Genomic DNA, 25602 nt, shown 5'->3' with positions numbered 1-25602 from the left:
TGGGAACCCCACTGTCCATACTGAAGGCTGCACACAGCTGGTACGCAGCCCACAGCATTCCTCCATGAACTATGCCGGAAACCACACTCCAGCCTTACTATTGTGAGTCCTTGGTTCAAATACGATTGAGAGTTTGTATGTTCTATCCCATGTTTTCACAAGTTTTCAACAGGTGTTCTAGTTTTACTTACAACATAAAAACATACTGATGGATCTGCCACACCACCAAATTGCCCCTGGCATGTCTAAAAGTATGGTAGAGACATTCAGTTATGACTCTTTTGGGGAACAGGAATACAAAATGGATCTAGGTTAAGTATAAGTCACAATAAATACAGGGAAACCAATTATATCCAACTAGTCCCATTTTTAGGATTTCTGTTAGATGGAACAGTCGTGTGGTCACTTGGGTAGGGTCTACACTGAAGGCCAAATTACACTACTAAAATACCCAGAGACTGAACTCTGTTTTAACACGAGACATTTAATGTGGCCTGCTACATAATAATTTTCAGAAACAGGTCCAAGCGATCGATCTCTCACAATCATACAAAGCCACAATTTAATAATGTAGCAAAAACTATTAACAACTGATCTTCACATTTCTCCTTCACAGTCTAGAATGAGAGTAGGCGATCCAGCCATCAAATGGCTCAGGAGACTCTTGGGCAGTTCTTTTACATTCCAGTATAAAAAAAAAAGCTCCGACATACAAGTCATGCCCAAGAATAGGCATTTTTTTGTAATTCCTTTATTTGTACATAAGACACATAATATAAAAAAGACTGAGTAGGATGTCAACTGACGTACAAAAATTAGCATTGCAGTTACTATAACATCATGTTGTGTAAATAGAGAATATTAACAGTAATCCAAGCCACATGAGAACCCAATAGGTCCTAAACACTTGTTGCAGAGTAAGAGAAATGTAGAACAAGTAATCGGCAGGAGCCAAAATGTAGCAGTAGGGAATCATCTTGGAGTGACAATGACAGAGGCAAATCTGGGACTGACTGATGAACTACAAGAATACAAACACATCGTAGGTAGGGTTGCTCACCTACAGTACCGCAGACACACTGACAGCAAAAAGAACAAGGGGGAGTATGGGAAAGAGTAGAAGGGGATAAATCCCACAGAAGGAACTGCGGGGACCAAAGGGGATTAGGGAAAAGGAACAGAAGCATGATGTGGTAGATAATGTAAAGATAAGGGGGGGGGGGGGGAAGAGACAGAGCGAAAAAGAAGCAGGTCAAAGACCAGACTGTTTTCCATCCTCCCCTGAAGCGTAAAGAAGGGCAAAAAGAGGTAGAAACCTCAATGATGGAGGGCAAGTTCAGCCAAATATGTGTCTGTAAATACAAAATGTTTCTAGAGGTGCCAAGTGTCCCTGAAGGTCTCCTCTTTGTTGTGCAGAGTGGCAGCCAGATCCTCCATTCCATATCCCTCAGCTCGTTCCCCGAGAACCACAAAGAGTAGGAGGTTGGGGATCCTTCCACCAAAGTGAAATATAGGCCTTGGCAGCACTAAGTAGTTGAATAGTAAGGGAGGCTTTATATTTCTTGATGGGTCTCCCAAAACAGATGCAGCAGGCAACCCACTGGGGCCTCACGCAAGTCTATGGCTGTAAGTCAAATAATGTCAATTACTCCCTGCCAAAAAGGTTGAATATTCGGGCACTGCTAGACGATATGGAAGAGGGTACTGCAGTAAGCCCCACAACGCCAGCACGCACCCGAGAACTGACGAAATATAAACAGAGATTGAAGGGTACCCAATACCATCGCATAAGGAGTTTGTAGTTGGTCTCCTGAACTTTGGAAGTCATTGATGACTTTTGGACAAAGTGCAGTATTTTTTTGCATTGCAACGCAGTGAAGGACGCACCTAAGCTCAACTCCCATTTAGAAATAAATGGGGGGGGGGGGGGGGAAGGGAAGCTATGTTCCAGCAATGCCAAGTAAGCGTAGAAGGGAGCAGAGATAGGAGCGAAGCTGGAGGCCTCCCCAAAAACTCCAAAGGGGCTTCCGCTAGTTTGGTGAGGTCTGGAGAAGGGCTCCAGAAGAATCGAAAAATTATACCAAATGAGCATTTCCGCTGACTTTGAGACAAGAAAATTGGTGGTCATCCAGTCCTGGAGGGAAATCGGGGTTAACAAAGATGGGAACCAGAGGAGATGGAGCCGGGAAATGGACGTATTACAGAATGCCTCCCGGACTAACTCAAGGGTGGTGCCAAGGGTGGGATGCGCACTGAGGTCATGGGGCAACGTGTGTCACAGCCAAGGCCAGCTCAGGGCAGTGTCCCTGGAGTCCTCCAAATCCATGGCAACCCAATGCTTAGCATCGCTATGGCAGTGCCAATCGACCAGGTGAGTGAGATGTACGGCTCTACAATAAGTGCAACTTTCCGGTAGGCCCACTCCTCCACAGATCTTGGGCAGGGTTAACAAACAGAAGGCCAAGCATGGCTTCCCATGGGTCCAAATAAAGGCTCTGAACATCACATTGATTTTTCTGAAGAAAGACACAGGAAGTGAAATGGAGGAGAGCCTGTAGTAAGTAAAGTATGCAAGGTAAAACTGTCATTTTAAGTGTACTGCAGCAGCCAAACCAAGTCAACGTGAGGGAATGCCAATGAAGAAGATCATCTTTGATTTTAAGCAACAGGGAGGCAAGATTTGCTGCAGAGAGATGGGAAAGTTCTGGGGTGATATTAGAGCCAAGGTACCGGATCGAGTCAGTCGCTCAGCAAAAGGAGAAGAAAGGGAGGAGATGGCCGAGTACTCCAGAGTCGGAGGAGATGTTAAGTGCAGAGGATTTTGTAAGATTGATTTTGAAATTTGGCAGATCCCCATAATCCCAAAGGACCTGCAACAAATTGGGTAAGAAGGTAAGGGGGTCAGTGAGAAAAAAAATTAGGTCGTCATCAAAAACCTTATGTCCCCCGGACGGTTTGTAGAAACTGGAGATATTAGGGCCAGCTCAAATTGTGCACAGGAAAAGTTCCAGCGTCAAAATAAAAATTAGGGGAGAGAGTGGGCACCTCTGGTGTGTCCCATTGGAGATGGGGAAAAAGTCAGATCTGGTCTCATTGACTGACAGAATCTGAGGGTTGGGAATAAAGAGAGGTGATCCAGTGTATCATGGAAGATACAAGACCGATGTGGAACAGCATAGCCTGCAAGGAGCAGGCATTTAATGCAAGGGAACAAGTGACTAAAGTTAATGCAGCCTTTTCAATACGGAAGAACCTTTGAAATAAATTTTCAGTTCTCGGGGAACCCCTGCTAAAAATTACTATATCTACAACTCATGATATATTAGTGTGAAGGTCAGTGGGAAGAATGCTCCTTACACTTGTAGACATTGGGAAGTATTTCACCCTTACAGATAGCTAAAAAGATCAATGGCGTCTGCGGGAACTTATCTGAGAAGCAGAAATTGCTCATTGCTCATGGAACCCCTTGCAACCTCTGGAGGAACCATAGGGTTCCATGGAACTTTGGCTGAGAAACCTTGAGTTAATGTGACAACACCATCACTGTGAGGCTGGAGGAGCCCTTGGCTTCTTTCACAATCATAAAACTGAAAAAGCTCCAGGTGCAATATTTTTTAATATACAATATTATTTACCTCTCTAATGTGTTTTTTCATGGTCTTTTCACATAATAAAAAGGAATGTATAGTGTTTTTTTGCATAATTTCTTTAAGAGTTTTCTTGTGTATACTGGAGAAATATGGACGCTGCCATTGCTGAGACCTTCACTGTCTTCTCAGGTGAACTGTTAAGTGGCAGTTGTGATGTATAGCATTGGGAGAGAATGGGCTTTGCGCCAACAGAAGCATAAAGTCCTAGCCTCTGAATTGAGATTGTAGTTGGGCATACAGGAATGAACTGTGGCAAAGCAAGGGTGCCAGAAGGTGACTGCATATCCTCATTCTAACGTTTACACGAAAATTCAGCAAATTGTAAGTCAATGCATTCGATGGTACCACCATAGATCAGCAAATTTCATACATTTCTTTTTACATACCAATGTGCCCAATTCGAACATCTGCAAATACTGGGTGGTATTTTGAATTAAAATATGCTTCAACCCACTTGAATACAACAGTTTACAGGAACAAATGTACACAATAACAAAACGTTCTACTTCTGGATTAAAGTTTTCCAAGCGTGTGGATCCGGCCAGGAACCACACTAAGCCAGAATTTAGTTTGTTCGGGTAAGAATCAAGAACAATTTTCCATCCTTCTCCTTTGGTTTTCCTGTTCATGATGATCAAAAACGGTTGTCCATTTGTCCCCAATAACTATTAGAAAATCAAACAAATGTTCGAAAATGAAATTCTATTGGTGTATGGCTAGATTGGAGTTCCACCCTTCATTTATATACACTGCAGCTAATTTACAAATACTAAAGCAAGGAATGTAGGGCAAAGTGGTAACGAGGCCACTTTAGCTACAATTTGCATATACTGTATCATTCTTAGTAACCAGTGATGGATGTATTTTATAATTCAAACATATCTAGTTCATAATAGTTAAAAGCACTGAGGGAGGAAATCTGGTGTGGAAATGTGGAAATGGCAGTAACGAGGCATACAGGAACGTTTCACCCTAGTGGTGATAAATCCTCTTTAAATTTAATAGTAAAAGTTACGGGAAGCGTCTTGTCTATCCATTAACAAAAGTGGCTCATGATTACAGTTAAAGGAATTGCACTGACATTTCACACAGGTTGCCTGCAAGATACAGGTGTTGCAATTTCCTGTTGCTATACAGTTGATGAAGGAAGTAATCTGTAAACTAAGTATAAAAAGATACACTGGGACTCAAATATACAAACTGTCCAAGGATAATAACTTCAGGAACTTTCCCGATTTACATGGATTTGCTATTCTGTAGTTCTTATAGAATTCATTTTTACTTTTTTAAAGCAGTAGTAATCAGTGTCCAAAAAAAAAAAAAAAATCACCTGCAAGGTAAAGGCATAATGTGCATCGCATACTAGCACATTACGTAAAACTTACCTTAAAACAAAGCCCTCCAGCGGGGCACTGTCACCGCTGTAGAGGCTTCCATCTTCACCCGGGCTTTCTTCTGGGTTTACAAGCTCTGGCCATCTGGGCAGCGATGACGTCACTCCTGCGTATGTGCACAGGAGTCTCGAGACACAGCACAGTGCTCTGAACAAATCTCAGGGATATGATGTTCCTTCAGAGCGCATGGGCCGACTGTAACCCCCCCCCCCCCCCAGAATATCTCCTAAATGGTGCACATTTAGGAGATTTTCATTTTACCTACAGGTAAGCTTTTATTATAAGCTCACCTGTAGGTACAAATTACCAAAGTGACTACTACCACTTTAAAAGGGATCTGGGATGACACTAATACAGAAGCTGCCATTGCTAACCTATGCACAGAGCCTGGCTTGGGAGCGTGCCTGCACATGTGCCCCCATAGTAAGCAGCTTGCTATAGTGGTGCAAGCAAAAGAGGAGGGGCCAAGATTGCTGGTGGGGGACCCTAGAGGAGGAGACTTGGGGCCACTCCCTTGCACAAAGCAGTTAGATATATGTACAATATAAGGAAAGAAGTATAATCCTCACTTCCATCTAGTAGCCATAATACTGTACTTTTCACATTTACATATTCGATCTGCAGTGAACATTGCTTGAAAATATTTGCTTTTGCCCTATTCACACAAAAGGAATTTATATGCAGTGTTGATGGATGAGCTGTAAGGCTAAAACTAAAATAATGAAAAAAGAAAAAAAAAATACACCCCTCAGAGTCGAAGCTCAACATTTTTTTGGACTTGAGTTAACACGGTAAATGTTATGTATATAGCTGTAATTTAAACAGGAGCATCTTACCTTCTGGGTTGTGAACGGCATTCTTCCTCCCCACTGTCTGCTTCCTGTATGAAGAATAAAAACACATGATTAGAATATAGCAATATGACAAGATTTTCCATAAACCGCCAATTATCCCCCAGTTAATGGAACATGATGATAATGTGCCAGGAAAAGCGTCCTCCCTGACAACACTTATAACCGAGCGAGTTCACATGAACAAAAGCCAACAGAATTACAAGAAACTGCAAGCTGGATTAACAACTTCCATTAACCAGATATTCACCTGTTTTCATTACCAATGTACCTAGTCCATGACAAATACATTTCAAGGGAAGTACACATTTAATACATCAGGAAGGAATGAAGCTCTGTTGCTGAGGTTTGGTACTTCAAGAACAAAGTGCAAAGCGGCTTTTCAAAGGAAAAACTCTCCTCCATTGTTCTGTAAACAAAGGCTGACTATACAATTCACTGAACATTTTCCTTTCTTACAACAAAACAATAAAAATTACAAAGTGCTTTTTTTTTTCTATTTCTGGGCCTGTAGCTTTGGAATATATAACTGGGGCTTTACAAGCATATCTACTAAGCTTGTGTGTGCTGCTCCTTAAAGTGAACCTTTACCCTAAATCAATGGTCTCCAAACTGCGGCCCTTTACTTGCTTTTATCTGGCCCTTGGGGAATTATTCTCCCCACCAACAGTGGGGCATAGTTCCCACCACTGACAGCAATGGGGCACTATTCCTCCCACTGACACCAATGATGGGGCACCGTTCCTCCCACTGACACCAATGATGGGGCACCGTTCCTCCCACTGACACCAATGATGGGGCACCGTTCCTCCCACTGACACCAATGATGGGGCACCGTTCCTCCCACTGACACCAATGATGGGGCACCGTTCCTCCCATTTACACCAATGATGGGGCACCGTACCTCCCACTGACACCAATGATGGGGCACCATTCCTCCCACTGACACCAATGCTGGGGCACAATTCCTCCCACTGACACCAATGATGGGGCACAATTCCTCCCACTGACACCAATAATGGGGCAATATTATTCCCATTGATACCAGTAATGAGGCACTATATGTCCCATTAATACCAATGATGAGGCATTGTTTATTCCCACTGACATTTCCCAGGACATTTTCTTCTCCCGCTGGCCATAGTTTGGCCCCCTAAAGTCTGAAGAACAGTAAACTGCCCTTTGTTTATAAAGTTTGGAGACCGCTGCCCTAAATTCAGTTACTTTTCCCTGCTGCTACCTCCCTCCCTCATCAGTACATGCGCAAGGACAGAGTGGGTATGTAAGTCAAAAATCCTTGCAGTGTCTGTGCATGCAGGGAAACCCCATCTGCGTACAGAGTAACAAGGTTGGTGGCGTCACAAGAGGTGGGGGCCAAAGCTAAAGGGGACTGAAGTTCCTCTTTGATAGTGCTCTGAATAGTTACGTTGCATGCATCCATTTCTATGTTAATGTACAAAGATCACTATATATGAATGCTCTACTCTAAATTCTTGGTTTAGCTCTGCAATTTGGGTGGTTTAGAAATACAGCATGTAGTATGAGGCCCTTTGCATCCTTCACTCAAGTGTGGAAGTTTAGATTTTTCAAATGTGTCAATTAACATAAGGGGAAACACGATAAAAGGTCAGGCCAAAAAGATTGATTTGCTGGTAAAAGCTTGTTATGGCATTTCTAAATAAAAATAATTCAGGACGGTAAAAAGCAAGCTATTCCAAACGTCAGAACCACCAAGATGTTTTGATATCTCACTGATATGTTTCAGAGGGAATGGGCAAATGCGTCATTGTTACAGATCCCTTGGACCTTAATGTGTTGCATACTCCATAGCATTCACATATCTCATTCTATCACAAAGCCTAAAAATATAAGAATTCTCATTTCGGGTGTGCAGGCAAGGCCATTTAAATGATTACCATCATCCTTCTGGCCAGAGGCACATGTAGAACTACTGGTATATAGTGCACATACTTGTCTAATATTATATATCCATCTATTCCAAAGTTCATAAAGTGGTTTTAGGCTATTGGGCCATCAGTGCAGTGTATGGAAACCAGGAGTATCGAATGGGACCCACCAAGACAGTATTATGATATTATTATACAGGATTTATATAGCGCCAACAGTTTGCTCAGCGCTGTACATTATAATGGGAGGCAGTACAGGAGACAGCACAGTAACAATACAATACACGAGGGGTTTGAGGGCCCTGCTCCTTGGAGCTTACAATCTAGGAGGGAGGGGATAGTGGTACAGGAGGAAATAGCTGTGGGGGATGGAGTGGTAAGAAGAGTGGAGGAGTTCAGTAATTAGCTGAGGGCGGGGTAGGCTTCCCTGAATAGACAGGTTTTCAGAGTGCGCCTAAAAGGTGAGGAGAGTAGGTGATAGTTTGATGGATTGGGGTAGAGCGTTCAAGAGGATGGGGGAAGTCCTGGAGACGGGCATGGGAGGAGGAGACCAGGAAGCTTGAGAGTAGGAGGTCTTGTGAGGAGCGTAGAGTACGTTTTGGGTGGTATTGGAGACAAGATCGGTGATGTAGTTTTGGGCAGTATTATGAACAGCTTTGTACGTCAGTGTTAGCGTTTTGAATTTTATCCGTTGGGCAATCGGAAGCCAGTGGAGGGATTGGCAGAGGGGGGTGGCCGATACGGAGCGGTTAGTAAGGTGGATGAGTCTGGCCGCAGCATTCAAGATAGACCGAAGGAAGCGGGGATAGCCTGCGGTGAGGTAAGCCGATGAGGAGGGAGTTACAGTAGTCGAGGCGTGATATAATAAGGGAGTGGATGAGTTGCTTAGCGGTTTCCAGGGTTAGGAACGGTTGTATTTTGGAGATGTTGCGGAGGTGAAGTCTACATGAGTTTGTCAGCGATTGGACCTGGGGCTGGAAGGACAGATTGGAGTCTAGGATGACACCTAGTACTCTGGCTTGAGGGGTGGGACTGATGGTAGTGTTGTTGGTCTTGATGGAGAAGTCAGGGGGGGCGCGCAGGCTGGGGGGAAAACTAGGAGTATAACTACCAACTAGCAGTATAACCATACAACTATTGAAACTGAAGACCAACAATGTGCGCCCAGTACATCCTGCCATGTCTGGCCCACAACTCTCCACAATAACAGCCAAAAAGCACCTTTTGTGTGTTTCTTAGACTTCTCAGACTCACTCCTATACTCCGCTCCCTCAAAAGCCAGGTACTGGGAAGCATGAAAAGAAATGACATGAAGCCAGCTTCTACATTTCCTCTGCCAGGCATAGTGTTAAATCCCCTTTGTAGTGTGACGGAAACTATCAGGCTGCAATTTACAGTCATAGGATAAGGAGAAAACAAAACCCAAAGTAAACGCCAAGCACAGGAAGCTGGAGTGCAAGATTTATATCAAGTAATTGGATCTAAATAAGACAATTACACTGACATGCTATTTCATTATCTTCTATCAATCAGAGTGCAGCCTGAAATAAATGTAATCATTTCAGAGTATTAGGAAATCACCAAAAAGATAGTAACAGGATGCCGCACAGCAATTATAAGCAGCAATTTTAGAGACAGAAAACCACAGCTTCCACCTAATAGCGACCATCATTTAAAGGTCGATAGAGGTCCTTCCAAAGACAGGTACAAAAAACGGCATAACTATAGTACAACTTGAAAAAAATGAGTGGCAACGCAAAAGACTTCTAAAAAAAAAACCAAAACCAAAAAAATACATTTATACTTACCTAGGTGGATGCTGCATCAATCCAATGCAGCAAGTGTCCCCCACCAGCTCTGCACAAAGAACTGAGCAATCAAAGACCACGATCGTTCAGTTCTCACCTCCGCTCTGAGCGGAGAGCCATGACTGTTATTCTCTGGTTCTTTGCTCTGTCCCTCCAGAGCTCAATGGAGTGCCAGGCTGTGGAGGGAGGAAGAGGCTGGCTCAGGCTCTCGTTGGATCACTGAGAGGCTGAGCAAGGTGCTGGTCAAGGCTTCTGGGTGGATCCTGACCATATGATTGGGATCTATTCAGAGTATGGACCAGCTGAGCGATGTCAGCTGACAGCAAGCTTTAGCCCACTGTCTGCTAAAAACAGGTCACAGGAAGAATAGCACTCCTGGTGCCTACAGAAGTACACCCAAAATAGCTGTGGCTAAACTTCTCCTTTACCCCCCCCCCCCCCCCGACCTCCCCCGCCCCGGTCACATTAAGCCCGACTTTAAAATCGTGCTGCTTGCTGATTTCAGGTGCGATTTGCAAGACATCTGACACAGATGTCTATGCAACTCGCACCAAAAGTAGTGCATGCTCTACTTTAGAAACTGATGCAGCTTCAACCAAGTCGAAACCACACCGATATGACTGCTGTAATAGCGGACAATAGGGTGCGACTTGGCATACGTTTTGCAAGTCGCATGGCAAGCAAATCACATGCCAAGACACACCTGATGTGAGCGGGGTGTAAGAGTGTGTAAAGTCAAAATGTTTTTCTTTAATTTCTGATTCCTAAAGGTAAAGCCAGCCATACAAGGATCACAAGTTGGCTAGTTCAGCAGGGACCGGCTGAATTTCAATCCATGTATGGATAGGCTGATTATACCCAAGTTAATCCATCAATTTACTTGGGTACAACCAGCCTGTCGGATTTTTCTGCATGAGATTACTGCAGTGGATATAGCTGCTGGCAGTAGGTATTTTATTCTGCCATCCAGGAAGGCTCCCCACGCCGGCAGAAGACAATAGCCCTGCGGGAGGGATTCACTCAGTGTTGATGGGGAAAATCAAGCGATTTCTTTTCCTTATACCCACGGTGGAAGAAAAGAAAATCGATTAATGGACAGCATAGTGGCTAAATGGTTAGCACTTCTGCCTGGCAGTACTAGAGTCAGTTCGAATCCCAGCCATGGCACCACCTGCCTGGAGTTTGCATGTTCTCCCTGTGCCTGCGTGGGTTTCCTCCAGGTACTCAGGTTTCCTCCCACATTCCAAAGACATATTGGTAGGTTAATTGGCTCCTGTCTAAATTGGCCCTAGTATGTGTATGAACGTGAGGTAGAAACCTTAGATTGTACGCCCTTTGAGGGTTAGGGGTGTGTGTGTGTGTATATATAAAGTGCTGCGGAAATTGACGACACTATAGAAATACCTGTAATAAATAAATCTATGGCTTACTTTGGACTCCCAACCTAGGTTTTATTGCTCTCTGTCCCCGCTGGGTTGATTCCTCACTATTTGTCCTGGGGACTATAATCTCTAGTAAAGACAGCAAGAAGACATTTTTACAGGATAAGTGCACTTTAAGACCTAACCGATCTTCCCCCAGAGATGCATAATTACATCAATCTGACGGCCAGGGCCTCAAGAGATTGTCTACATCGTGTGCCACAGGTCCTCTGTCTCCCCAGAGAAGTATATGGGTCCCATCTACCTCTGTCTCCGGCACCATTTCTGAAGGTACATGTATGCATTTGTCGCAGGAACTCGAATTTAGGGGAAATCTTCCACTGTGGACACCTCATATGGGGACAGTTTTAGAGGGGCTATCCCTGCCTTTGGAGAGATTTCCTCTTAATTCTTATGCTGTCCCTGGGATGGGAAGTGCAAAGAAATCTGCTTTGAGGCCAAAAAAAAAAAAAAAAAAAAAAAAAAAAAAAAGGGGGGGACATAACAGTTCCATATTCTATGCAAAACTAGAAGACCGACCTTGAAAGGGTTTGGCTTTTCATACAATTTAAAGTATATCTAAAGGAAGCATTTTATTTAGAAGTGGATAGAGCTGTGTGTGGTTGGATCATCTGTCAGTGTTTTTCTTCCCCCTGCTGTCTGTGTCCCATTAAGGTGGTTTCTCTCCACTTCCGGTTCTGCTTCATAAGAAGCAGAATATCTCAGTGCATTTCTTGGGGATTTATTCATTTCACATCATAGTGCACTGTGACCCTACCAATGTCTTGCCCACGCTAGAAGCTGTAGACCCAGCGACCCTGTAACTACCGAATTAAAGACCCCCACCCTGATGCACTACAGCATTCAAGAAAAACGTAAAGTCAACCTAACAGCAGGCCCACACGATGCGTGCACACACCTTTGTTTTTAGTGAAAGATGCCCTATGTGCTTCTGGGGTACCTAAACCCAGGGAGGTTATATATGTAAAAGCCACCTTAATCCAAAAACTGCAATTATCCCACCAGCTGCAAAGAAAACTGGGGCTGAGCTTAATGTAAGGATGAATATGAACGGGCTATGTTCAAAGTACTAAAAAACCCCAAAAAACAAGTTCCTTGAAAAGAAAGCAAGGGATATCGGAAAAACACTGGGACTGGTTTAGTCCTGAGTCGGACCCCTGTGGGCAGCACCTTAAGACCTCATGAACACTGAAGCTCATTAAAAAAAAAAAAAAAAAACAAAAAACACAAAAACAGCTTAATGGATAAAGTGTGTATCGCGTTTACCCGCATCAAGCGTTTTGGTGTTACTTAATTTCAATGGCCAGAATAAATAGTTTTTGTATTAGAGTCTATGGGACACAACTTTACGAAAGTCTATGAAATGTGATTTTGCACTGAAGTCACTAGGGGGCGTTTTTGCATTGAAGTCAATGGGGATTGAACTTTGCATGAAAGTCTATGAGATGCAATTTTGCATGGAAGTCACTAGGGGGCGTTTTTGCATAAAAGTCTATGAAACACGACTTTACATGTATCGACACCATTTTTTCCTATTGGCAAAATGACGATAACACTATTTTAGGCCGATATGTTTTGGCCGCCGAAATATCGGTGTATCCCTAATTAAAATTCTGACCCCAGCACTTGCAGTTTACAATTTTCATTGCTACTAGCTCCTGATCTGTCAGTGTTGCTTCCCTGAACTTCCAGTTTTCACAGGAAAGAGTTTGAATTTGGAGTAGGAGGGAGCAGGGACTTACCTTACCATCCAACTGGGCTGTGTGTGTGATGAACACAGTGTAGGGAAAAACAACACTACTCCCTTCACGCAAGGGTGGTTCAATAGGGCACTGCAAGTGAAAGGAGCTACCCTGAAACAGGAAACCTGGGGACCAGCTTAAAACTGGAATATAGTCAATGATTAAAAGATAAAGAAGCTGAATACTCAAAAAGTAAGGGTCTCAAATTACTAAGTAGTATGTATAGCAAAAACTTTTTTTTTTTTTTTTAAATGGCTGACAAAGTACAATGTATCTAAATGAAATGCTCCCTGTCATGCACTGAAGTCTGAATGAAGCAGTATTTTGTGTTTTCAAACCCCCTCCACATATAGCGATATGAACATTTATGTATTTTTGCTTTTCAATGTGGCCCATAGGGAGGTGTGCAGTTTGCATTTTGTCATACAGCATGGCATGCTCAGGATTTGACGAGTACGTGTATGTACATTGGGGGAGGCTTACTAAAACTGGAGCACTCAAAATCTGGTGCAGGTGTGTATTGTAGCCAATCAGCTTCTAATTTCAGCTTCTTCAAAACCGCTTTGACAAATCCTGGAAGCTGATTGGTTTCTATGCAGAGCTGCTCCCTCCAGCTTTATTAAATAATCCCCATTGTATTTTGCCCATTAGTTATTTTCTATTATCAGGGCTTTCATATGCTCTGAACTCTATATAACAATACACACACACACACACACATATATACACACACACACACACATATATACACACACACACACACACACACACACACACACACACATTTGAACACCCTGCAATTTTGCAAGTTCTCCCACTTAGAAATCATGGAGGGGTCTGAAATTCACATTGTATGTACATTCCCACTCAGACAGAATTAAAAAAAAAAATTCAGGAAATGACATTGTATGATTTTTAAAGAATTTATTTGTCTTGCACTGCTGAACATAAGTATTTGAACACCTAAGAAAAAGCAAGAATTTTGCCTCTCAAAGATCTGTTACTGTGCCTTTAAAAAGTCCACCTCTACTACATTCATTAATCTAACTTAGCAGCACCTGTCTGAGCTCTTTAAAGACACCTTGTCCACCCCACAGTCAGTCAGACGCCAACTACTACCATGGGCAATACCAAAGAGCTGTCAAAAGACACCAGAGACACAATTGTGGACCTCCACAAGGCTGGAAAGGGCTACGGGCAATTGCCAAGCAGCTTGGTGAAAATAGATCAACTGTTGGAGCAATTGTTAGAATATGGAAGAGGCTAAAGACGACTGTCAGTCTCTCGGACTGGGGCCCCATGCAAGATCTCACATCGTGGGGTATCACTGATGATAAGAAAGGTGAGGAATCAGCCCAGAACTACAAGGGAGGAGCTGGTCAATGACATGAAGAGAGCTGGGACCACAGTTTCAAAGGTCACTGTCGGTAGAACATTACGCCGTCATGGTTTCAAATCATGCATTGCACGGAAGGTTCCCCTGCTCAAGTCATCACATGTCCAGGCCCGTCTGAAGTTTGCCAATGACCATCTGGATAATCCAGAGGAGGCATGAGAGAAAGTCATGTGGTCAGATGAGACCAAAGTAGAACTTTTTGGTCTAAACTTCACTCGTCGTGTTTGGAGGAAAAAGGATGAGTTGCATCCCATGAACACCATCCCTACTGTGAAGCAAGGGGGTGGTAACATCATGTTTTGGGGGTGCTTTTCTGCAAAGGGGACAGGACAACTGCACTGTATTAAGGAGAGGCTGAATGGGGCCATTTATTGTGAGATTTTGAGCAACAACCTCCTTCCCTCAGAGCATTGAAGATGGGTCGTGGCTGGGTCTTCCAACATGACAACGACCCGAAGCACACAGCCAGGATAACCAAGGAGTGGCTCCGTAAGAAGCATATCAAGGTTCTGGAGTGGCCTAGCCAGTCTCCAGACCTAAATCCAATAGAACATCTTTGGAGGGAGCTGAAACTCCGTGTTGCTCAGCGACAGCCCTGAAACCTGACAGATCTAGAGGAGATCTGTGTGAAGGAGTGGGCCAAAATCCCTGTTGCAGTGTGTGCAAACCTGGTCAAGAACTACAGGAAACGTTTGACCTCTGTAATTGCAAACAAAGGCTTCTGTACCAAATATTAACACTGATTTTCTCAGGTGTTCAAATACTTATGTTCAGCAGTGCAAGACAAATAAATTCTTTAAAAATCATACAATGTGGTTTCCCGAATTTTTTTTTAAATTCTGTCTCTCAGAGTGGGAATGCACCTACAATGTGAATTTCAGACCCCTCCATGATTTCTAAGTGGGAGAACTTTCAAAATCGCAGGGTGTTCAAATACTTCTGTTCCTCACTGTATATACACACACATGAGCTTTATTGGCATCCCATCTTAGTCCGCAGGGTTCAATATTGAGTTGGCCCACCCTTTGCAGCTGTAACAGCTTCAACTCTTCTGGGAAGGCTGTCCACAAGGTTTAGGAGTGTGTCTATGGGAATGTGTGTCCATTCTTCCAGAAGCACATTTGTGAGGTCAGGGACTGGTATTGGACAAGAAGGCCTGGCTTGCAGACTCTGCTCTAGTTCATCCCAAAGGTGGTCTATCGGGTTGAGGTCAGGACTCTGTGCAGGCCAGTCACGTTCCTCCACCCCAAACTCGCTCATTCATGTCTTTATTGAGCTCGTTTTGTACACTGGTGCACAGTCATGTTGGAACTGGAAGGGGCAATTCCCAATCTGTTCCCACATAGTTGGGAACATGAAATTGTCCAAAATTTCTTGGGATGCTGATACTTTCACTGGAACTAGGGGGCCGAGCTCAATTCCTGAAAAACACCACCACACCATAATCCCCCCTCCACCAAACTTTACACAATGCAGTCAGTTAAGTACCATTTTCCTGGCAACTGTCAAACCCAGACATGTCCATCGGATTGCCAGACAGAGAAGCGCAATTTTTCACTCCAGAGAACAAGTCTCCACTGCTCTAGAGTCCAGTGGTTTCGTGCTTTACACCATTGCATCCAAACACTTTCCATTGTACTTGGTGATGTAAGGCTTGGATGCAGCTGCTCGATCATGGAAACCAATTCCATGAAGCTCTCTACACACTGTTGTACTAATCTGAAGGCCACATGAAGTTGGGAGGTCTTTAGCTATTGACTGTGCAGACAGTTGGTGACTTCTGTGCACTATGCGTGCGCTGACCCCGCTCTGTCATTTTACATGTCCTACCACTTCATGGCTGAGTTGCTGTTCCCAGTTGCTTCCACTTTGCTATAATACCACTAACAGTTGACCATGGAATATTTAGTAGCAAGGAAATTTCATGGATGGACTTGCACAGGTGGCAACCTATCATGGTACCATGCTCCCGTTGACATCTTCCACATTTTGTCATACAACCAAAAATGTAAGTGTATTTTAATGGTATTTTATATGATAGATCAATACAAAGTAGCACATAATTGTAATTTTACAAATACAATATCTGAAAAGTGTGGCGTGCGTTTGTATTCAGCCCCCCCGAGTCAATACTTTGTAGAACCACCTTTCACTGCAGGTCTTTTTGGGGATGTCTCTACCAGCTTTGCACATCTAGAGAGGGACATTTTTGCCCATTCTTCTTTGCTAAATAACTCAAGCTCTGTCAGATTGGATGGAGATCGTCTGTGAACAGCAATTTGCAAGTCTTGCCACAGATTCTCAATTGGATTTAGATCTGGACTTTGACTGAGCCATTCTAACACATTGCTTTTATTGCCAATACTTAATTGAACAAGCTGAGCTTAGAAGTCGTTTGGTTTCTATGTAGAATTGAGTCTGATTATGCACTCTCCAGCTTTAGAAAATAAACCCCTCAGTGTTCATCAAATCTAAAGTGGAAAATTTTGCGCTCATTTGGTCTCAACCTTCTTACGGTCTTGTGATCTGCACTGCTCTATGACATCATATGGTCATCAGTGTCACCCTTCATGCCACAGTTCTTGCTCTGGATGGAGCACCCACCCATACAGTAGAGCAGCTGTGTTTTTAGATAAGATATATATTATGTTCAGCCCTAGAATGTTCAACATGTTTTAAGCAAAGATTTTCGTGTTAAATGTGCTGGCGTATTTAAGTTAAATGATATTAAAATAGCAAGTGATATGGAAAAAGCACAATGCCGCTGGGAACGCGAATACAAACAAAATATATGAACACTTAAACTGGAACAGCTATAAAAGGTTTAAAGAAATCTCATTTTGCAACAATTAACAATGTTTACCATTCCGGGATGCTGCCTTGCCTCCAACTATGATCCAATTTGCTATAAATGAAGCAAACAATTACTGTGACCCGGGATTAGCCAGGTGCTGCTTAAGTAAGATATTTGGCTAAGCATATTAAAGACTCTATTCTCTTATGTATGTTCTTCCAAGTGAATAATCTGCATATTTTTGGAAGCTGCTTTTGGTTTCATTCCACAAGGATAACTTCCTCATTCAGAAATCTATTACAAAAAAAAAATATATATATATATAACTGCTTCAGAAGGCTCAAGTAATAACAGTCATCGCTGTTGCATACTACTTCTTGAAGGGGGAAGTTAAATCTTAAAAAGGAAAAAGTATGGCTGTAGCTTTTTTGGCCCTAATTCTCCTGTGGATCACAGGAGAACAGTTTGTTCCGATATTACAGTCAGGATCCACCCTGATGCCTGGTCCTACAGCTGACTGTCTCTCAGCTGCGCCGCTGACAGCCTGAACCTGCTGCTCTCGCCCCTCACAGCCCAGCACTCCAGTGAGCACTGGAGGGGCAGAGCAGACAAGGTGACTGACAGTCACCACTCTCAGAGCGGAGAACTGAGTGATCAGCTGTGTTTGATCACTCAGTTCGCACACTGACCGCGGGCAGGGGACAGATGCAGCATTGGATTGATTCTGCATCCACCTTTTTGTATGTAATCTAACAATAATCGTCTTGTATTTGCTACCTTTTCGTCTGTTAAATATACAATTTAAATTGGTTTTGTTATATCTGTTCAAAAAGTGAAAAAATAGCAATTCATCCATCCAGAAACCTTGTGAGTTCATGACTGTGCTCCCTCCCTCTAGACCACGGGTGTCAAACTGGTATCCCTCCAGCTGTTACCGAACTACAAGTCCCATGAGGCATTGCAAGATTGACAGTTACAAGCATTATTCCCAAAGGCAGAGGCATGATGGGACTTTTAGTTTCACAACAGCTGGAAAGCCACCAGTTTGACACCCCTGCTCTAGACTGTTCTAAGTTAGCATTGTTCCCCTTTATCTACAAAACATCACCCCTTGTAATAGAGAAAAGAAGGAGGGCTATGCAGTCCTAACACACCCCCTTTTCTAGGGTAGCAACACAGATCAGTACAGTTGTCACCCTAGAATAGGGATTGTGTTGCTGGCAGTATCTCCAGGTTAAAATAAAGGGAATAAAAGTATGAAGAAAAGACGACTAATGCAGCCGCCACACCTAAAGACCAATAAGCAACAATACGATTTTGTGCTCGGGGTTAGATACGCTTTAAAAGTGGTTGTAAAGGCTAAAGGATTTTTATCGTAATGCATTTTCTCTGCATTAACCACTTTAAGACCAACTTTTGTTTGGGACGTTTTGATTACAAAGTTTGAATTTGCATTTTTTTGCTAGAAAATTACCTAGAACCCCCAAACCTTACACTTTTTTTTTTTTTTAAGCAAAGACCCTAGAGAATGACACCGCAATCGTTTCAATTTTTTATGTCACATGGTATTTGCACAGCGGTTTTTTAAATGCAATCTTTTTTGGAAAAAACACACTTTAGTGAATTAAATGGAAAAAAAAAAAAACAAAAACACAAGTTACCTTATTTTTTTTTTTTTTTAATATGAAAGAGGATGTTACAACGAGTAGATACCAAACATGTCACTTTTTAAAATTGCGCGCGCTTGTGGAATGGCGACAAACTACGTTACATTTTTACAGGTTACCCAATTAGAGTTACTGAGGAGGTCTAGCGCTAGAATTATTGCTCTCGCTCTGTTTGCGGCAATACCTCACATGTGTGCTGTGTGTGCAATTTACATATGCATTCGCTTGTGCACGTTGGGATGGGATATTTTTTTTCCATCACTTTTATTCCTATTACGAGGAATGTAAACATCTCTTGTAATAGAAATATGCATGACAGGTCCTCTTTAAGAGATTTGGGGTCAAAAAGACCCCAAACCTCTTATTTACCTTTAAAAGCAAAAGATCATAAAAAAAAAATATTCTTTGAACTTTTGCTTTAAAAAAAAAAAAGAAAAAAAAAAGTGTTTATTTCCGCCGACGACCGGATGTAACACCATGATATTGCTCCAGAACTCCATCATGAGGCGATCAAAGACCATATAGTCTTTCATCGCCACCATCTTAAAGGAGGCCACACAATCAGATCGTTCCTTGGGCTGGCCACCATTAACGGTAAGCCCAAGAAACACCAGCGAGTGGCAGGAGGGGGGGAAGCCAGCCGTCCACTGAAAGAAAAAAAAACGGTACTGGGCTTATGGCTGATTTCTTCACCCACAACCCGGGAAACCACTTGATAATCGCAACATTTATATATGTATTGCAGTCCTTTTATGTGCTGCTCCTCAACACACCCCCTAAATACTTATTTGAGCTGATCTTGATCCAGTTCTGTGCGTGACAGCAGCGGCGTTACCCTCTCTCTGTCCTTCCTTACTGGACTCCGTGAGAGAAGCGGGAGCCATTGGTTCCTGCTGCTGTCTGTAAAATCCAATGACAAGGGAGCAGGGTCAACCATACGGTTTGTGTCAACAGATGTAAAAGAGGAGAATTGCGGCTGCTCTGTGCAAAACCATTGCACACAGCAGGTAAGAAGCACAGTTTGTTATTGAGAAAAAAAAATGATCCTTTACAAATCGCTTTAAGGGCTTGTTCACACTAGAGGCAGTTCAGTGCACTTTTTTTCTGCATCAAAAATGTATGCACAGTGTTTTCCATGTATTCCAATGGCCCTAGTTCACACTAGTGCAGTCAGTTTCTGGTGCAGAAAAATAAAAAAGTTGAACATGCTGCATTTTTTTCTGCACAGAACCATACTGGAACATAGCAAACTGCATCAAACCTGCGCAGGAACTGCGTGTGGTGTGAACTGTAAGCAAAGAATGTATCTGGAATACATCCGGAGTGCATTTTTGTAGTGTGAACTGGCCCTAAGACTGATTAAATACAATATTGTTTTTATGAGTTTCTGCAGAGCCGGCCGTTTTTGTTTCTGTGTACCTGCACTGACTGCTCTCCCCCATGCTGGACTGCAGCTTGACAGATGTTGCTGTCACAGTCTTTGTACAGTGAGTTGGTGGGAGAGACTCTGCAGTCACTCCATCTGGTACAGTTTGTGAACACTCTGTGCCCACCTGGTAGGTAGGTGGTAGGATGTAGGACCTTGCTTGAGGGGAGCTGCAGTGCTATGTGGAACGCCACCTCTTCTCGCAGAATCGGGATGAGATCAGCAGCTGACAAGTTAGAAAAGGGGTGAAGCAAGTTAGAAAAAAAAAAAAGGGGGGGGGGGGTCTGATGTTAATTAGAATTGGCTAGGTTATTAAGTTCACGGTGCTGGTGTGGAGGTTGGGGATTACTGGAGAAAACTAATGCAAGGTGCTGCTCAGTGGTGAACCACTGATAGGAAGGGTGCTTTCTGATGTGAATTACTGAGATGCAAGGCATTAAAAGTTTATAGTACTCCTGTGCAGACAGGGGACTACCAGAAAAAGTATTTACGGGGTGGATCCTAGTCTGGTTACCCAGTTTAAAAATAACAGTGGTTAAGTAGTTAGCACTTCTGCCTAGCAGCACTAGGGTGCATCTGGAGTGAGCTTTCGTGGTGTGAACTGGCCCTATTGAAACATAAAAATAAGTTTTAAACAAGTGCTGTTCTTGCTGTATTAACAATTCAGACAGAAAAGCTATTGTCAGTGAGAGAACCGACAAACTGAAACCCTACCAAAGGTTGTGTCTTGTCCAAAGTATTCTTTTAAAAAGGGGAAATTGCTACCAACAAAGCAAAAGTATGGAAGGCTGGCAATGGACACACTAAAACTTAATACCTCTACAGCTGAATGATGTAGCATAGGCAATAACTGTCTTAATTTATGGGACAGCAAAGACTTTTGCTTTGAAGAAATGATATATGAGGCCTGATGTTGTAATCCTCGCTCCAGATAAACTATTCTGTGTATGGTCTACAAGGAATCATCAACAATCATTACAGTAATGGATTGAGAGCAACAACCAGCAATTCACAATTCTGTCCACTAGAGGGCAGACACAGCACAATGATAAAAAAAGAACAGTCCTTGCCCTATGTATTGGTAATCTAATCTTCAATCCTTGGACATTGAAACATTGATTATTTTATTACCAATACACCCGTCTATAAAGGTTTTCCAAGCAATCCATTAAGTTTCAGATATCTATATGATATGGGTTTTATATACGGATTTATCATTTGCTAAAAACGGTTATGACAAATTATAAAAAGCCGAAGTATGAAGAGAAACATTAAGAGTCCATTGTAATAATGATGGCTAGAAATCGGACTGTGCTTAGAAGGAAAGATAAATAAGAGCGCCGGTCTAAGCAACAACTTTTCTACTATTTCTAATGAAAAAGCCAGAAAAAAAAATTAAATTCCTAATACAGAATATCCTGCAAGTAAAAAGTTTCTAAAGGTTAGGGGAGACCAGTTTATTTCTTTAGAGCCCGTAGTACCGCAACACGGACGGGAAAGTGATTCTAAAATCAATTTTTTTAAAAAAATAACAAACATGTCATACTTACCTGCTCTGTAATGGTTTTGCACACAGCAGCCCCGATTCTCCACTTCTAGGAACCCCTGCCTGCACTCCTCACCTCTGCTAAGTGCTCCCATTGCAAGCTGCTTGCTATGGGGGCACTCGTGTATGCTCGCTCCCAAATTGGCTCAGAGTGTCCAATGACACACAGAGCGTAGCTCAGCCCCACCATCCACTATCCAAACTGGCAGCAGTAGAAACCAATGGCTCTGAGCTAACAAGAAGGGAGAGAGCAGAGAGATGCTGGATTGAGATCAGGCTCAGGGGGGCTGGGGGGGAACTGCATGCAGAAGGTTTCCCGCTTAACACATAGAAATTATTAAGGTTAAAGAAAAAAAAACAACTCTTTAGAACCAATTTAAATAAATGAATGCCAACATCGACCATGTTGGAAAAGCAGATATTGGGGAGCCGGTTTGTACTACATCTTAGATTTGTGTAGGGGTTTAATAGGTGGGAGGAGATGACACATGCATGGCTTTCATGACAGAGTTAACCTTTTGAAAAAAAAAATTTAATTTAAAAAAAAACAGTAACAGTAATATTTGCAGGAAGAAAAGTTTACCTGAAAAACAATCTGGGTTGTGGGAGCAATGCCAGGTGTGGCTGTGCAGGCGGTGCTTCTCACAGCCACATCAATTTTTAAATCTGACAGCTGCTGCAGGGGAGAAGAGTTCCCCAAATGCTGTGGGGAGGGGAGGGGGTGCATTCTGGGGGTCCAATGGCACTATGTTATAACGTATATGGGGGGGGGGGGAATAACATCATCTTATGAGTAATCATTTAAGGCCAGGTTAACACTTGTAAATGTTAACCTGCGCTGCATTAACAGAGCCCATTCATGTTCAATGGACTGCCAACGTACCCCAGCAGAATCTGTAATCTCAGAAGAGTATGGATCACAAAAATGACTGGACAGAATTACAAATCATTGGCAGATAAGACCACTTACATTTTATATTAGGCTGTTCATCTATAGCAGGGTTTCTCAACCAGTTTTCCACGAACCATAGGCTACAGAAGTAAAAAGAGTCCTTGAGCAAGGAGCAATTTCTGCCTCTCAGATAAATTCCCACTGACATCATTGATTTTTTAAGCGATCTATCTATAAGGGGGTAATTCTTCCCAATGTCCACAGAAGCATTATTCCCCCGGATCACCACACTATTTTATCATGAGTTGTAGATACAGTCATTTGTAACAGGGGTTAACTAAGACCGTAACGTTATTTCAAGAGTTCTTCTGTGCTGAAAAGGTTGAGAAAGGCTGATCTATAGTTTAGCTTTAAAAATTCAATGCATTAATGCATGCATACAAACAGCTGTACGATAAATGCAATAAATGGCTCTATATTAGGCTGTATATGTGCTATTAACCTGAAATGGATGTACAATTGACTGATCTGTGAAAAATTACTTTCTGTACCAAAGTGGCTTTACTGTGCAGAACACTGGTCCAGTGGTTCCTTTTGGCAAACATCATACCTGGCCGTTTATACTTTTGCACTGGTTACCAATCCCTATACCAAAGAAGTCATTGTTTACCCACACTGCACAATGATTGGAGATTAGCTCCGGCATCCTCCAAACTCATCTCTAGTCTCACTCCGAACTTACATTCTATTTCTTGCATCATTTATTTTTTAAAATAATTTTCAAATAAATATAAAAAAAAAAAATGGCAAAAACTGCGACAGCTGTGGGCTGGGAACCACCACGACTGGGAACGTCACTGAAAGACGTACGGCCATGTTTGAAACATCTAGACCAGTGTTTCTCAACCTTTTTAACCCAGAGGAACCCCTAAAATAACTTTCAGGTCCGGAGAACCCTTACTTAACCCCTTCGTGCCTTTATGGGTTTCAGAAGACGGGAGGCGGTGCAGGGTTTATGGTCATGTGACCGCCGTGACACGCCGTCACATGATCAGGAAAGGTCTCGATCAAAAGAGGAGATCGGGACCTTTCCGTGAGTACTGGACATGTGTGCTGGGAGCACGCAGGGCACGCACTCTCAGCACATATGTTCTTTTTTTAATAGAACACAAATGTACGGCCGCTCGGCATCCAGGCCCAGACGCCAGGAGGCCGCACATTTGCGTTTGGCCAGCTTGAAGAGGTTAAGCCAGCTTTAGGTGGTTACAGCAAAAATTCCCTACGTGTTGGTGGTCAGTAGGAAGAATGCATCCCTTACAGTGATGGCCAGAATACCACCCTTACAGGCAGCTTGTAAGGTGACTGGTGGCTTTGCCAAGTGGTGCAGGTCCTAGAACCATACAGGCACCATCAAATGAGAGGTCAATGAACAACAGCTCAAGGAACCCCTAGCAACCTCTGAAGGAACCCTAGTTGAGAATGGCTGGTCTAGACCATTCAATTGTCTTACTGCAGTGGAGCGTCTCATCAATGTACTGTGCTTTAAGACTTCTGTAGATATCCGTGGGTTTTACACCTTCATTCACAAGAAACTTCATCACCACACGCTGTTCCATGCACGCACCAACACTGTTGTCTTCCATCTTGATTAACTGTCTCTGGACTGGTAATCAACATGTGCGCCACCTACCAGTAATAAGACATACTTACCACTGCGTGTAGTACCGCCACGCTAGCATCCCTTTTTATAGCCACAAAATTAAAATCCCCGGTTTGACTTGAATGCCCCTCCTAATATGATTTGCAGATATTGCTATAGAAAAGCCCCAGTTACCCCCTTTGTATTAGAGCACAAATTATATTCCAAAATTTCCTAATTTTGTAGCATTTTTTTTTTTATTATGCCAATGAGCCGTAGGCTGGGTCACTCCTACCCTGCAGCTTGCATAAACAAAGAGGGTGGGACTGACCGCTCCAGGGTTAAAAAAAGCAAAAAACAAGCAGCTTGGAGTTCAGCTAAAAATGAGTTTGGATGGCGTCCAAGTTTGGAATACTAGTTTGCATCTGTGACATAAACCAGATGTTCTGGGTGTATAGTTGGCCTAGGGGTAAAAGTAATAATTTGCACAGCCCCACCAACTACCCCAAATTGAGTAGCAACTCCCTGACTTCTAAAGTTGTGATGGAAGTCACCATATAGTTTCTTGTCTAAGAGGAATCTACTGTGCTAAAGCTATAATATGAAATATTTCAAGCAGTGTATCACAGATACCGGAATATAAATAAAAGACACACATGACTGCACAGTACCGGCTTCCCTTTCAGATCTTTAGACTGAGCACATAACCTACCACTGCTGCCATCATGGTCTATTAGCGAAAGGTCATGAGGGAGGATACAAAGGGCAGATTATATCCACTCAGATGTGGACAATGATATGCTAAGGGTAATAAAGTGCATTCAACCAAGAAAATATATTACGCTGATTGAATTCAATGTATTTCTGAGATGGGAAAATTCCCCTGTGTCATCTCGAGAAGGTCAGCGGGTAGGTAACACATGTAGATTATAGCTTTTCAGAGCATTTGTCATGTTTCCATCAATGGTGTGCAGAAAGGTAATCATTGCCTCTAACTAAGAACATCAATGTCCCATACGGCATACACTGCACAAGCTGGAGACAGTGGCCATCCTAAAGTGCTGCTTCCTTTAAAATAAACCTGCCTTGGTGGTCACACATAGTAAAGTGACCCCACAGCTGATTACCTCCAGGGAAAAACAATAACTTTGGTGCTTCGGCCCCCCACTTCAAATCAAGCATTCCCTATGATAAGTCCAAAGATCTGGGAATGGGAGAAGCATGCATGCTACCTCTCAAATTCATGCTACCTTCCAAAAGCAAAGGCAACCTACCATCACACAGGGTAGAACCATATGCAAGTACCAACTTTTACAACAATCTCTATATGTCATCCCCACAGTTGTAGTAGTGGATGGTGACAAGAAGCACTAAAAAGTACTATGTGGAGTTAAAGGGTACCTATTATACAGTTGGGGGATCTCTGCACAGTCTGCTGACCTGAGACT

General features: G+C 42.8%; 1 protein-coding gene across 3 annotated transcripts in view; it reads right to left on the bottom strand.

Moving 5' to 3' along the window:
- Window positions 1-25602, bottom strand: part of SSH2 (slingshot protein phosphatase 2) — a 343919-nt gene that overhangs the window by 194036 nt on the left and 124281 nt on the right. For all 3 annotated transcript variants that reach the window (XM_089683046.1, XM_089683047.1, XM_089683049.1), the window contains one exon: window positions 5881-5924. In XM_089683046.1, coding sequence (XP_089539172.1) covers window positions 5881-5924 — 44 coding nt within the window. The remainder of the gene's footprint in view (window positions 1-5880; window positions 5925-25602) is intronic.

The sequence above is a fragment of the Staurois parvus genome, unplaced genomic scaffold (assembly GCF_062004578.1).
Source record: "Staurois parvus isolate SC_StPar_1 unplaced genomic scaffold, SC_StPar_1.0 ptg000299l, whole genome shotgun sequence".
In the NCBI taxonomy this organism is placed as follows: domain Eukaryota; kingdom Metazoa; phylum Chordata; class Amphibia; order Anura; family Ranidae; genus Staurois; species Staurois parvus.
Note: the sequence above shows the minus strand (reverse complement) of the source record. Positions and strands in the feature narration are given on the sequence as shown.